The sequence below is a fragment of the Tursiops truncatus genome, chromosome 1 (genome assembly GCF_011762595.2).
Source record: "Tursiops truncatus isolate mTurTru1 chromosome 1, mTurTru1.mat.Y, whole genome shotgun sequence".
In the NCBI taxonomy this organism is placed as follows: Eukaryota; Metazoa; Chordata; class Mammalia; order Artiodactyla; family Delphinidae; genus Tursiops; species Tursiops truncatus.
The window spans coordinates 153,536,177-153,551,014 of NC_047034.1; the positions used below are offsets into that span (position 1 = coordinate 153,536,177).

General features: G+C 44.4%; 1 protein-coding gene across 3 annotated transcripts in view; it reads left to right on the forward strand.

Annotated features, from left to right (window-relative positions):
* Positions 1 to 14,838, forward strand: part of MTF1 (metal regulatory transcription factor 1) — a 43,019-nt gene that overhangs the window by 633 nt on the left and 27,548 nt on the right. For all 3 annotated transcript variants that reach the window (XM_019938094.3, XM_019938095.3, XM_073791752.1), the window contains exon 2: positions 1,265 to 1,723. In XM_019938094.3, the coding sequence (XP_019793653.1) occupies positions 1,316 to 1,723 (408 nt within the window). In that variant the 5' untranslated portion in view covers positions 1,265 to 1,315. The remainder of the gene's footprint in view (positions 1 to 1,264; positions 1,724 to 14,838) is intronic.

Genomic DNA, 14,838 nt, shown 5'->3' on the forward strand with positions numbered 1-14,838 from the left:
CCTGTCTCTGGTAACTACCACTCTGTCTAACCGCCCTACCGAGTAAGGGTTCACTTTCTAATCCGGAGCAGAAGAGAAAGATAAAGTGCAAAGCCAGACTGAAAACGAAAAGTGATTATTTTTAAATTCTCTGTTATGTGTGCCAAACCCGCGTTTGTAGAACCTGTGTGTTTACAGGTAGAAGAAGAATCACTATTCCAGAACAGGAAAACTTCAAATTTGGTATTTTTCCCAAGAGAGTTTATCTTTCCAAGAGAGTATAGCCGCAGGCCTTTCATTCATTTAACTGACATATCCTGAACTCCTCGTGTCAGTGTACTGTGCTAGAAGCAGTAGAAACAAAAATAAGACTCATCATTTCCTCATTGCAGAGAGCACACTATAAAGCATAGCTTCTAGTGGACACCAGATTGTTTTAGGAGATAAATAGATAAAGTGATCTTCATTACATATACCTGATAAGAGATTAGCCCCACTACCCAGAAGCTGAAACATCTGTTCTCAGAAGGAGGGAACAGATTCACACTTGATTTCTCTACTGTTGTCAGACATTGTGCTTTAACACACATTATGTCTTTTACTCTGCATAACAATTTCCTGAGAACAGGAATTACCAGTTCCACCTTACGTATGAGAAAAGTGAGGCACAGAAAGCTACCCAAGTAGTATGTAGTAAAGCCGGGATTTGTGGGTAGGTGACCCTGCCTCCAAAGCCCTACTCCTTCCAGCATAGACTTACTGCCTCACGGTCTGATTTGGGGGATATTTAGGTGGAGTTCCCTTGCTTTAAGATTTATAGCAACTCAGCTTTGAAACAGTTTGCCCCTATTTCCCCTTAAGTGTTTTGACCAGCCTTCACAGTGTTTGGCAGTAAGGCACATTTGGAAGGTCTTATAAGCTGCTGCTTATTACTTCCATTTTTTATTTTCATTTTTATTAAAAATCTTTTTGGCTGCGCTAAGCGGCTTTTGGCATCTTAGTTCCCTGACCAGGGATTGAACCTGGGCCCTCAACAGTGAAAGCGTGGAGTCCTAACCACTGGACCGCCAGGGAATTCCCATTACTTCAATTTATTTAAAAAGATATTGTTTTTCCTTCAAAATGACTTGATGGTTTTAAACTTAAAAAAAAAAAGTCCCAAGGAAGATGTTTTTCATTTACTTTGTCCTGCTCTTGAAAGAAGAGGATAAAAGAGCCCTGTGATTGCTGAGGAGGTCCCTGGGTCCTATGGTATGGCTCTGACTCTGGCTTTGTTCTGTTGCAGACAGGTCACTACCTTTCCATTTCTCACAATTGGGCTGAGCACAACTGAACCATGGGGGAACACAGTCCAGACGACAGCATCAGCTACTTTGAGGTAGAGGAAGATGAGCTGACCCCCGATGACAAGATGCTCAGGTTTGTGGATAAGAATGGACTGGTGCCTTCCTCATCTGGAACTGTTTATGATAGGACAACTGTTCTTATCGAGCAGGATCCTGGCACTTTGGAAGATGACGATGACGATGGACAGTGTGGAGAACACTTGCCTTTTCTAGTAGGGGGTGAAGAGGGTTTTCATCTAATAGATCATGAAGCAATGTCCCAGGGTTATGTGCAACACATTATCTCACCAGATCAGATTCATTTAACAATAAACCCTGGTTCCACGCCCATGCCAAGAAATATCGAAGGTGCAACCCTCACACTGCAGTCGGAATGTCCAGAAACGAAACGTAAAGAAGTAAGTAAAGCAGTGGGTGAGGGCCCAGTTTGGCTTTGGGGAAGTCCTTACACAACTCTTATCAGCAGTTTCAGCCAGGGAGTATAGGAGCCCCTGGAATTAGGACCTACAGTGGCTTTCCTTACTGTATATGCTTCATGTTTTTTGTTGTGACTGCTTTCTGGAACTTTTGGTGTGTTTGGCTGCATGGAAATCTGGGAAAACTAAATTGCAAATATCTTCCCCAGATCATAAATAAAATAGACATTTCACTGAGGTAAATCCGTGTCTCTGATGTGGAAATAACTGGATTTGGCTTATCTTTGAGTTGTGTAAAAATGACTTGTTTTGGAGAGATAAATATTTGCTGGACTATACTTTATTAGTGAAAGTTTAATGGATAATAAAGGCTAGCTTTCTTTTTTTTTAGTTGATTAATTTATTTTTATTTTTGGCTGAGTTGGGCCTTTGTTGCTGCGTGTGGGCTGCGCGCCTGCTTTCTCTAGTTGTGGTGAGCGGGGGCTACTCTTCGTTGCGGTGCACGGGCTGCTCATTGCGGTGGCTTCTCTTGTTGTGGAGCACGGGCTCTAGGCACACGGGCTTCAGTAGTTGTGGCACGCGGGCTCAGTAGTTGTGGTTTGCGGGCTCTAGAGCGCAGGCTCAGTAGTTGTGGCTCACGGGCTTAGTTGCTCCGTGGCATGTGGGATCTTCCCGGACCAGGGCTCGAACGTGTCCCCTGCATTGGCAGGCGGATTCTTAACCACTGCGCCACCAGGGAAGCCCAAGGCTAGCTTTCTTTTGTAAGAAGCTCGAGCAGGAGGCAGTAAATGAGAGCAGGTTATCTAAAAGAAGTTTTCGTCTCGTATTTAGCTAATGTGCGGAAGGTAACACATATTACAATGCTTCGAAAACTGTAAAGCATTGTACAAATTGTACTAGGGGTGATAATTAGCAGAGTAAAAGATGTGGTTTAAAGGTAGTGATATACATTATCCGGGAACTAATTGCAGGTCAACTAGGAAAAAAAACGATCCCTGGTAGTTGCAATGCCAGGGACTAAATGTAAGATGTTACCAAACAGCCATTGGGTAAATTGTTTAGCAGGATATTTTTCTCTTTTGCTGTAATTCAGGTCTTGAAACTGGAGAATCTTTTTTTTCGTGGCATTTGGTTTTCCTTTGCTAGCCTTAGAACCTCAGAGCTGGAAGGAACCCTAGCAAGACCATCTTGTCTTACCTCCCACCTCATGTAGGGATCTCTCTGCAGCATCTCTGACACCAATTCCTCTGGTCTCTGCTTGAACACTTACAGAATGACGAGAGCACAGTGTTTCACAGTTCAGCCTAATACAAAGTTTTTTGGCCAGATCTGATTGTTAGAAAGCTTTTGCTCGTATGGAGCCAAAATCTGCCTTCCTGCAGCTGCTGCCCGCTGGTCCCAGTGCTTCCTTTCTTCTTTTTTTTAAAAATTTATTTATTTTATTTTTGACTGTGTTGGGTCTTCGTTGTTGTGCACAGGCTTTCTCTAGTTGTGGCGAGCGGGGGTTATTCTTCGTTGTGGCGCGTGGGCTTCTCATTGCAGTGGCTTCTCTTTTTGCAGAGCACGGGCTCTAGGTGCGTGGGCTTCAGTAGTTGTGGCACGCAGGCTCAGCAGTTGTGGCTCACAGGCTCCAGAGCGCAGGCTCAGCAGTTGTGGCACGCGGGCTTAGTTGCTCCATGGCATGTGGGATCTTCCCGGACCAGGGCTCGAACCCGTGTCCCCTGCATTAGCAGGCAGATTCTTAATAACTGTGCCACCAGGGAAGCCCCCAGTGCTTCCTTTCTGAGCAGCAAGCTAAATCTTCTTCCGACCCGACAACCCCTCAGGTAATTGAAGATCATGGGTTTCTCTACATCTTTTCCTGTGCAGGCTCGACATCTCCATTTACTTAAATGTTCCTCTTACGACATTTTCCTCTAGTTTCTCATCAGCCTCGTCACCTTTGATTGCACAAGTTCCGGTTTTCCAAAGTCCTTAAAATTTGTAATTGAGCACAGTCTCACAAGTGTGAGTCAACTGGTACTGAATACTGTGCGACTCTTTATCTCTTCATCTGGACTTCATCTGTACTACAATTGTGATATGGTCTGTATTTTATTAGCAACAACATCCTACTGTTAGCTGGCACTTGGAAATCTCTAGAATGGTGTTTCTTAGCTGGGGGTAGTTTTGTCCCTTAGGAGACACATTTGGCAATATCTGAAGACGTTTGTCGGTTGTCGCACTGGGGAAGTGCTACTGGAATCTAGTGGGTAGAGCCCAAAGGTCTGTAAACATCTACAGTGCACGGGACAGCTCCCTACAACACAATACAAGACAATAAATAATTGTCTGGCCCCAAATGTCATTTAGCTGTATTCCAATAAAATTTTACTTACGAAACAGGCAGTGGGCTACCCTGACTACCCTTAGTCTAGAACATAGGGAGTTGTAGCAGAGAAGGATGGAAGTACAGCAGAGATTCAGACATGGAAGGCAGTGATAGCATGCAGAGGGATCTCGGCTGTATCCTGGAAATGCACTGAAGGTGTCTGAGCCAAGAAGTGTCGTGGTTGGAGTGGTATTTTAGAAAGGTTGCTCTGGTAGCCGTGGCAGCTTGATTGCCTGCTTAGGAGATAGTTGCAGGTTAGGTTTGGGGTTTCCTTTGAGTCTGATGAAAGATGGTGTGGAAAGAATCCAGGGCTTTTGTTGAAGTATAAGAGAACTTGGTATATTACTGGAGTTTGAAGAATGAGCCATGAATTGAGTCTGACTCAAAGGATTCATCCGTTTTTCCAAGTGTGTTGAGTTTCTTCTGTCTCTTAGCACAGGGGCCACATGGGTGACTGATGGAGCTTCAGATCTCAGTAGTGAGTTAAGTAGTTCGAGTCCACTGTGATAGGTACTTTGAGGCTCATTCAGAGTGCTCTGTGCATGCTGAGGAGAAAGCGGCTGACTCTGCTGTCCCCCTTGCCCTCCATGAATGTTGATTCCATAACAGGAATCAAGAAGACAGGAAGAGGAGAATGTTTGGTGGGGAAATTGATGAGATGGTTGGAGTATAGTGAATGTATAGTCCTTGGAGAAAAGCAAAGTGAACAAGTTGAGAAGAAGCCCTTTGGAAATGTGGACCTGAAGTTGAGGAAGTGGCTGGGGAATAGAATTGCGGATCCATGAAGGAGCAGTAGTTCAAACTGTGGGCAAATAACCCAAGGGAGAAGTAAGAATTGTTCTGAGAATTTAAGGGTTGGAAAGAGAAAGAGGAACCAGAGTTCCCTTGGTCCCAGGGATGGGTGGAACGCAGTGCTGTGGAAGCTGAGGGAAGAGAGGTTTAAGAAGTGACCCTGCAGAGGGATTGAGGGGCCGAAGAGGAGCCATTAGTTCTTCTGCTTGTGCAATTGATCACCTCATGGGAAGACTTGCGCTAGAGGGCTGGAGGCTGAAGGCAGATGTCAAGCTATGGATAAGTGAGTGGGCGGTGAGGAAACAGGAGGCAGGAAGCATCAGCTTTTTCTTTTCTTTTTCTAATAGGGTAGTTGGAGGAAGAAGAGTGATGAGGCGGTAGTAAGTCAAGGGGACTGGATCATTTTTTTAGCAGAGGAAATTTGAACATGGCTTAGGGCCTAAACTTTGGGCCATCCTCAGTTAATGATTACTATGTGAGAGTGTTTCAAGAGCAGATGTTTGGGAAACATAAAGTTAAATCAAGACAGAGATTTGCTTATTAGTAGGGGATTTCTCAAGAGCTTTTGATAATAACTAAGAAGGAAGGACATGCAGAATTCTCCAAATATTTTGAACTTGGGAAACCATGTTTCGGGCCTTATTTCCACAGTCAGTGTTTTGTGGAACACATTTTGGGAAATGCTGATCTAGGCAGAAAAGGAGGAGAGGGTAGAGAAGGAATGATTATGCAGTCAGTGATATGAGCTGTCACTTTTCCCACTTCGTCCTATTGCAAGCCTGGTTTACCACTCATGTCTTCTGATCCTTGATAATCATGTAATAGGACAAGGTCAAGGGCACTGTAAGCAACTTGTTCAGTCTACCGTGGATTTAGCTCACTCTACTTCCCTCTCATCACATTTTCCCATTCTATCCATGAGACCTACACGGAAGGTTCTAGAAACTATTTTTGAAATCATTAGTTACAGGGTTGGTTGGGGATTGAGGGAGAAGCAGCAGTGGCTTTCAGCCTTTGAAAATTTTGCTAAATGACCAGGCATTCAGGAGACTCGCCTTCCTGAAGCACCATCTTAACCGTAGCTTTTGTTTTAACAGAGGTGTAGCTTTTGTTTTAAGAGGTGTTATTTTATTTTATTTTTTGGCATTTAAATCCATTTAATTGCCCTGAAGAGGCCAGTGTTTATGACTGTTTGATAACACTCTTCATGATTTCTTTACATTCCCCTACCCCCACCTTTAAAAAAAACCAAAAAACAAAAAACTTGGTCTTTTCTCCATCTCTACACCCAGGTGTTACTCTTGAGAAATCAGATCATTTGATAACTAGTTAGTCTTCTTGGCTTCCAAAGCAGCTTATTTTCAGAGCCAGATTTTTGCTTGATTTTCCTGTTTACCCTTGATTGTTCCATTGTTTCCTATAGTGTGTGGTTGGCTTACCTATTACTTCATTTTTTTCCCTCGTGCTTGTCTTGTGCAAAAATAAACCAACCAGAACCTTGCTACAGGTGCTGTCTTCTTCCACAGGGCCGCTGGTCATTCCCATTCAAATTGCACATGTCTTATTCTCGAACTTGCTACTTTACCACTGTCTGCCTGTTGATTTGGTAGCTTTGAAAACTCTCAGATCAAAACATTGTCATTTTGGGCTTCCCTGGTGGCGCAGTGGTTGAGAGTCCGCCTGCCGATGCAGGGGACACAGGTTCGTGCCCCGGTCCGGGAGGATCCCACATGCCGCGGAGCGGCTGGGCCCGTGAGCCACGGCTGCTGAGCCTGCGCGTCCGGAGCCTGTGCTCCGCAACAGGAGAGGCCACAACAGTGAGAGGCCCGCGTACCGCAAAAAAAAACCCCAAAACATTGTCATTTTGCTGAGGATCAGCATTCTTTTTTAAAAAAATTAATTTATTTATGGCTGCGTTGCGTCTTCGTTGCTGTGCGTGGGCTTTCTCTAGTTGCGGCGAGCAGGGGCTACTCTTCATTGCAGTATGCGGGCTTCTCATTGCGGTAGCTTCTTGTACAGCACAGGCTCTAGGCGTGTGGGCTTCAGTAGTTGTGGCACTCGGGCTTCAGTAGTTGTGGCTTGTGGTCTGAGTTGCTCCGTGGCATGTGGGATCTTCCCGGACCAGGGCTCGAACCCATGTCCTCTGCCTTGGCAGGAGGATTCTTAACCACTGTGCCACCAGGAAAGTCCAGGATCGGCATTCTTAAGCCTTGCTCTTTTAAAACCTTTCTACTCAGCTGTATTTCTAAGGAGCTGTATTTCCTTTAGTCAGTTCACGCAGTCGATGATTTCCCAAACTTTCTTGCATCTGTGCCCTTCCTGAGACCTTTCCAGGACTGTTGGGTTATCTGTTCATCTACCTCTGTCTGAACCACATCGGTGAACATAACGTTCCCGCCCCCCCCCACCGCCCCACCAACTGATCTTGCACTTTTCTGCTGCATGGTTGGCCAAGACGCATGAAGAAGCCCAGGAATCACATACCAAATATGCTCTTCATAATGCCTCAGAGTATTCCAGTGCATTGACTGGGAGAGAATAGCTTTTTCTACCAAGAAGCACAGTTACAGTGATGCTTTATGAATTAGGCTGCTTGCTACGTTGGTCAGTGACATTCCAAGGGGTCTGTTTTTTTTAGTGTGACAAATTTTAAGTATAAAAATAAGGGGGAAAATTTGACTCCAGTGTTTCAGAGCCTTTTTGCAACATGCCCTTTACCTTGGGAGACCCAGTTCCAATCTCATTCCTCATTATCAATCCCACAGGCAGTGGAAGGATCCACTCAGACAAACCAGGTTGTTGCTGACTCTGCAAAGGGGACCCACCCACTTTTAGTCTTTGCACACAGTGATTACATTCCTTTACAGGTTCCCTTCTGAATACCCAGGGAATTGCCCTTCAGAACTAGGACAGAGACTGTTTCTGCTTGAAATGCTAGTGTTAAGGATCCATTCATTCTTTCCACAAGCTTTTGCTTATTGAGTATCTACATTTGTCAAATACCAGGAAGAACAAAGAAATAATCCCTGCCCTGAGGGACTCTAGGGGAGTCTAGAAGGGAGACCGCTAGAGGCTGTATGTGCGAGGTTTGGTAGGAAACCAGGGCTGGAAGCATTTTCTGTTTACCAGCAGACGAAGCCATTTGAGCGCTGTCCCCTGCATGCCTGCATGTGTGTCACATACCTCTGTGCAGCATTCAGCATTTCCATCACTGAGGCCCACTGGCTTGGAAAAGGGACAAGGGTGGTTTTATGTTCATACTAGTTTTCCAGCATAATGCTGCAGGAATAACAGTTCTCGGATTTACATTGTACATAGGCTGTACCTGTTGAGTATTGCTAAAATTTTGCTGTGGTAGGACGTTGGAGAAAGAATCCGAATGTTAATGTTTTTCTCTTATTTAAATCAAGCTTATTCTTAAAATTGTTTCTTCTGTGATGTACGCAGGGATAATTTAGACCTAGGTTCCGTCTTTGTTCTGGTATATACTGTGTGGCCTTGGGTAAGCTGCTCTGTTTCCTCTTTTGTAAAATTGAAATGAAAATATCCCGTTGCGTTTCATGACGGTGAAATGAGATTTATTCATTTATAAATATATAACGGGATAAATAAAACATTTAGCATAGTGTCTGGTGCATGGTGGTTGTTTGGTGAATGTTCATTTACTTTCTCTTCCTCGTAGGCCCACATAGTTCTTGAAGGAGGTATGGAAGGAGGTATTCTGTTAAAGAAAAGGTTAAAATTGTCTTTGTTAGGAACCCTTTGGGAAGCATTTTCTCCTAAAACAGGGTTATAAATTGTGTTTGGGTTCCCTGGAACCCAGTGACCCCTAATTTGCTGAACTGTCATATTAATACAGCTATGGAATGTGACCCACCATTTAGAACCGTGTTTTACAAGGGGAACATGTTGGTAGTCCCGCTGGAGGGGTTCTAGGTGCAGCCCTTGCCACAGGTAACCGTCCATGCTCATGCTCTGCTCCCTTGGACTTCTTGGCCTTCCGTAGCAGCAGGCCCCCGAAAGTTACTTCCATGGTGGGCAGCTGGGGCATGAAGCAAAGCTGGGGGCTCTTTTTAAATATTATTCTTAATTTTTTACAATTGAGATAAAATTGACATATAACATTATGTAACATAATGATTCAGTAATTGTATATATTGCCAAATGATCACCATTGTAAGTCTAATTATCATCCATCCCCACGCATAATCATTTTTTTTGTTCTTTTTTGCTGTACGCGGGCCCCTCACTGTTGTGGCCTCTCCCGTTGCGGAGCACAGGCTCCAGATGCGCAGGCTCAGCGGCCATGGCTCACGGGCCCAGCCGCTCTGCGGCATGTGGGATCTTCCCGGACTGGGGCACGAACCCGTGTCCCCTGCATTGGCAGGCGGACTCCCAACCACTGCACCACCAGGGAAGCCCTTTTTTTTCTTGTGATGAGAACTTTTAAGATCTACTCTCTCAGCAACTTTCAAATATACAATACAGTGTTATTAACTATAGTTACCATGCTGTACATTACATTCCCATGACTGACTTACTTCATAAGCTGAGGACTCTTACAGCTAAAGAATGAGGATTCCTGTTATGCTGGCAGTGACAGTGGCAAGAGGGTTAGATGGTTAGCATCCTGTTGAGTGCCTGCTGTGTACTAGGCACTGTGTTAGGGACTCTGATCGTTTTGTATTTTCGTAACAATCTTATAAACTAGGTACGGTTAGCTCTCATTTTACAGATGAGAAAACGGAGGCTTAGAAACATACAACTGGCAAGTGGTAGAGTTGAGATTTGAACTGAGGACTTTGTGCTTTCCTATCATACACACCACCTTTGTGAAGACAAGAGAGGAGAATCAGGCACTGAAACCCATTAGCTATGAAAAGGGCTGAGAAATGAGGGGCAACAGGATGGCATTAGTTCTGTAAGGGTAAAGGATTTAGGTGGGGGAGCAGCTATGTAAATTCAGCTCTGAGATGGGCAGTGGAGGTCACTGCAGGGCTCTTCCATTCCTACTTCGAGCTCTTTGGTTGCACATTATGGAGTGGGAGAAAGGAGATCACTGCCAGTGTGGAAACAGAGTTGGTACTGGGGAGAGGGATGGGAAGTCCCTAGTGATGGGAAGGAAAGGGCAGCTCCTACAGCTGTAACGGCCAAGCCAATCATTTATTTATAAGAATGTTCAGCTGCTGGGTGCTCACAATCAGAAGCTCCCTTTCCTTATTGAGAATGGCGCTGTTAGTGTGTGTAGGATCTAGTTCTCTCAGACTCATTTCTTTTTCCTCCAGCAGAAACCCAGCCTTTTTTCTCTTCTGAATTTTCTTAAGCTTTTGTCTCCTAGAGTTCCAGTGTTTTTCTCATTTTTGCCTATCTCATTCACCTTTCCTCCTCTGATCCTGTTGACTTAACAGGGCAGTCATCCTTGTTAAATACTTCTCTATTCTAGAACTACTCAGAACACTTCTTGAATCAACATCAGTTCTCTGAAAGCTCACGCCTCCTGCCCATTCCTCGCATTAGACCTGGTCCGTCCTCAGTGAGCCCAAGCTGTGCTGTCTCTGAGCTCCTTAACTTCGTAATCGACAGCCATTTAAGTGATGCAGTGCTCAAACTCTTTTGGAGAAACGTGTTTTCCAATGGAATCTTTGGTGACATTATGTTCATATTACAGATACTTTAGTTAATTTCGATGGGCCAATTATTATGTGTCACCTCTCCCTCAAGTTCTTTAAATTTAGCTTGGGTATCACCTCCTTCGAGAAGCTTTTCTTAGTCATCCCCAAGTTTAAGTTTTTTGTAGTTTTTTTTTTCTAAGTTTTTCTCTATATTCTAGTATCCATACAACTTCTCATACCATATTGTTCTTGTCTGTTTGAATTGCCTCTTGACTTTGAGCTCCTTGAGAGCAGGGGCCATTTTTTCTCTATCCCTAGCACCTGGGAGAATATAATCCCTGGAACATAAGGTTTATCATGCATGTATGCATTCAAAAAAAAAATTGTATTTAAATGTACCAAATGTTGCAACACCTCCTCTGTGTAACGTGTTTTTTGCAACTTCCTCCTCTGATCCAGTTTGAGGAGGTTTAGTTTTCCCTTTTTGTGAAATGTGGTGCTGTTTAGAAACGATTCTGAAAGACACAGTATAGAGACTTCCATTTACTGCCTTCCTCCAGATGGGGTGAGGTTGTGCGTTTATTCAGCATACTATTGGGGAGCATTTGCTTTGACAGTCATCTGTCCCCCCGTTAAATACAAATACCTTCCCCACTCTTTGTCCTCTCTCCTAACTTTCCCCTCTCTCTCCTCAGCCGTTCCGTGAAAGAGTAGTTATATTCATTGTCTCTAGCTCCTTGCTTTTCCCTGACTTTTCAGCCTGTTACGTCCTGGCTTCTGCTTCTACCCCTCCAGTGAAGCTAGTCTTGCTGGGGCAGTTCTGACCTTGTGAATTGGCTGAGTCCAAGAAATGCTCCCTCAGTCACCTCTGCTGCATTTGACCTGGTTGACCATCCTCCTTGAAACTCTGTTGCTTTGTCACTTATAGTCCTTGCCACTACTTTCCTCAACACTAAGTCCTGTTGGTTTGGTTTTGTTTGTTCGTTTAGTCATCCATTCCTTCACTCAACAAATCTGAGTTACTTCTCCACAAGGCTAGTTCCTGAGGCTGTTGGCAGTGAACAAGACGGATGTGGTCCTTGCTCTCATGGCGCCTACAGTCCAGCTGGAGAGTAGCCGTTTATTCAGTTAACTCCACAAATATCTACTTAGTGCCGCCTGCTTTCCAGCTACTGCTGTGCCTAGATTCCAAATAGATAATCATGTAAATTATCTACGTGCTTTAAAGAAATACAGGCTGCTATGAGAACCTGTAATAAGGGTACCTCTTCTAGTTTGGGGAGGGGGTAGAGATTGGTCAGGGAAGAGGTCCTTGAGGAAGGAACACTTAATGGAAGCTTGAATTGGCCAAGTAAGAAAACCTAGATGGGAGCAGGGGTTGGTAGGGCTGGGAGACAGGGAGGGATAGTTAGTTGCACTTGTTACTTACAAAGTTATCAACTGCTGTAGCGTCTTAAGAATGAAATTCTGCTCTCGTCATTCACCGTTGTCGTAAGCTCCACGACGGAGACATGCGGGCTTCTTTATTATAGCATTCATGGGGTCCTGGTTCTCCTTCCTGGTCAGTGATCATTTTGAAATCTCTGTCTTGCAGCACCAAAGAGGTCTGTTTTTAGTCTTGATGAAAAATCAGGACATGTGTGTGAGAGGCTAATTAACCATGTATGCTGAGTGGCATAGTTAAATATTATTAGAATTCAGAGAAGGGCACTGTCACATAGATATGGAGTGATAGTGGCGGGCATCGGAGGTAGTGAGGCTTGAATGGAAGAGAGAGACTCAGAAAAGCAGAGAAGAAAGGAACCAGGCATTTCCAGTAGAGAGAAAAGAGAGAGAACAAAGGCAGGCGAGTGGGAATTCAGTGTTGCCGTTAGGGAAGGGGTTACCGTCCCCTGTAGGCCTCGACAGAGCCTGCTTTTGGCCTGGTGACAGAAGAGGACCTGGAAGGACTTTGAGTACAAGGCTAGGGAATTGGGACTTAATCATTTGAGCAGAGAGGTGGTACATGTGGGACACTTTTAGAATAAATCTGGCAGTGATTGGCTTCAAAGCTAGGCACTGAGACATGAGAATGCCTGGTCAGTAGTTCAGTTCAGCAGATGTTTATGGAGCATGTCCTGTGTGGCATGGGGAAGGGAAAGGGATGAATGAGCGAGAGAGCGCTTGCCTGGGGAACCTAAAGACATGTGCAAGATCCTATCGGTGGTTGGGCTTTTGAGAGAAGGACAAGGAGCCAGAGGCGAGTTGGGCTTTTTTTTTAACATCTTTATTGGAGTATAATTGCTTTACAGTGGTGTGTTAGTTTCTGCTTTATAACGAAGTGAATCAGCTATACACATACATATATCCCCGTATCTCCTCCCTCTTACATCTCCCTCCCACCCTCCCTATCCCACCCCTCTAGGTGGTCACAAAGCACTGAGCTGATCTCCCTGTGCTATGCGGCTGCTTCCCACTAGCTATCTATTTTACATTTGGTAGTGTATACATGTCCATGCCACTCTCTCACTTCGTCCCAGCTTACCCTTCGCGCTCCCGTGTCCTCAAGTCCATTCTCTGCATCTTTATTCCTCTCCTGCCCCTGGGTTCTTCATAACCATTTTTTTTTAAGATTCCATATATATATGTTAGCATACGGTGTTTGTTTTTCTCTTTCTGACTTCACTCTGTATGACAGACTCGAGGTCCATCCACCTCTCTATAAATAACTCAATTTCGTTTCTCTTTGTGGCTGAGTAATATTCCATTGTATATATGTGCCACATCTTCTTTATCCATGCATCTGTCGATGGACACTTAGGTTGCTTCCATGGCCTGGCTATTGTAAATAGAGCTGCAGTGGACATTGTGGTACAGGACTCTTTTTGAATTATGGTTTTCTCAGGGTATATGCCCAGTAGTGGGATCGCTGGGTCGTATGGTAGTTCTATTTGTAGTTTTTTAAGGAACCTCCATACCGTTCTCCATAGTGGCTGTATCAGTTTGCATTCCCACCAACCGCGCAAGAGGGTTCCCTTTTCTCCACACCCGGGAGATGGGCTTTTGAGAGAAGGACAAGGAGCCAGAGGGGAGATGAGCCCCTCCCTTCCCCACGCCCACAGGTTTTCAGGGTTTGGCAAACTGTGGTCCACAGGCCAAGTCCATACAGACGCCGGTTTTTGTAGAATAGTTTTATTTTTTAATTATTTTTAAAATCAAAAGAACATTATTTCATGATATATGAAAATTATATGAAATTCAGATTTCATTGTCCATAAATAAAGTTTTTTTGGTGCACAGCCTTGCTTGTCCATTTATATATTGTCTATGGTTACTGTCACATACAGCAGATCCTCCTTCTCTGAAACTGAATGTCCTTTCCCCTACCTGAGGCTTTTCCCTCCACCCAGGCTTTTAAATATCCTTGTGGTCTTTAGGTTCCTCCCAGATCCTCAGCTTCTTTTTTCCAGGACCTTTCTCCTTCCAGATACGCTCAAGACCTATCTTACTTCAAACAGACAAACAACACTTCATCAACTCAAAAGTCCACTTGTGCTACTGCTCTCCATCTCCAGTCTCTATCCCCGCCTTTCCTTATTCACCTTCGTCCAAACTTCTGACCTCATCAGTCCATTAAAACTAGCCTTGCTGAGTCACTGGTGAACTCCTAGCTGCTGGATCCAGTAGTTTTCCCAGTCCTATCTTCCTTGTTTTCTCTGACGTTTAACATTTCGATCATTCTCTTTTCCTTGAGACTCTTTATCTTCTGGCTTCTGTGACATCCATCTCCTTTGCTTCTCTTCCTAATTCCCCAGCCCTGTCTCCCACTCATCCATCAATGGCTTCTCTTCTTTGACCAGTTCCTTAAACACTGGTGACATTCAGGAGCCCGTCCTTTGTCCTCGTAGCCAAGATTTTACTGAGCATCTACTATATGTCAGTCCCTGTTATTGAAATACTTTACGCAGATTATTCCTAATTATTACAACAACCCCAAAAAGATCGATTTTGTTTCCTTGTTATAAACAGGAAATTGAGACTCAGCTTAAGTAATTTTCCAAAGGTTGCACAGTAAGTGGCAGAGCTGGGGCTTGAACCAGCCTGCTTTAGTGTATAGTAAAGTCATCTATTATCTGTGTACCAGAGACTCCTGCTGTAGACTTTCTTTTTAGCTTCCAGCCTATATGTCTGTCTACTAGACATTTCTACCTGGCAGCACCTCAAACCCAACTTATCGTCTCTCCCTAACCCCCATCCAGTCCAGAATTGGTATGTGACCATCTCTTTTGTCATTCAGGCCCCAATCATGGGAGTTGATTTTGACTTTACCTCTCCCCGACGGC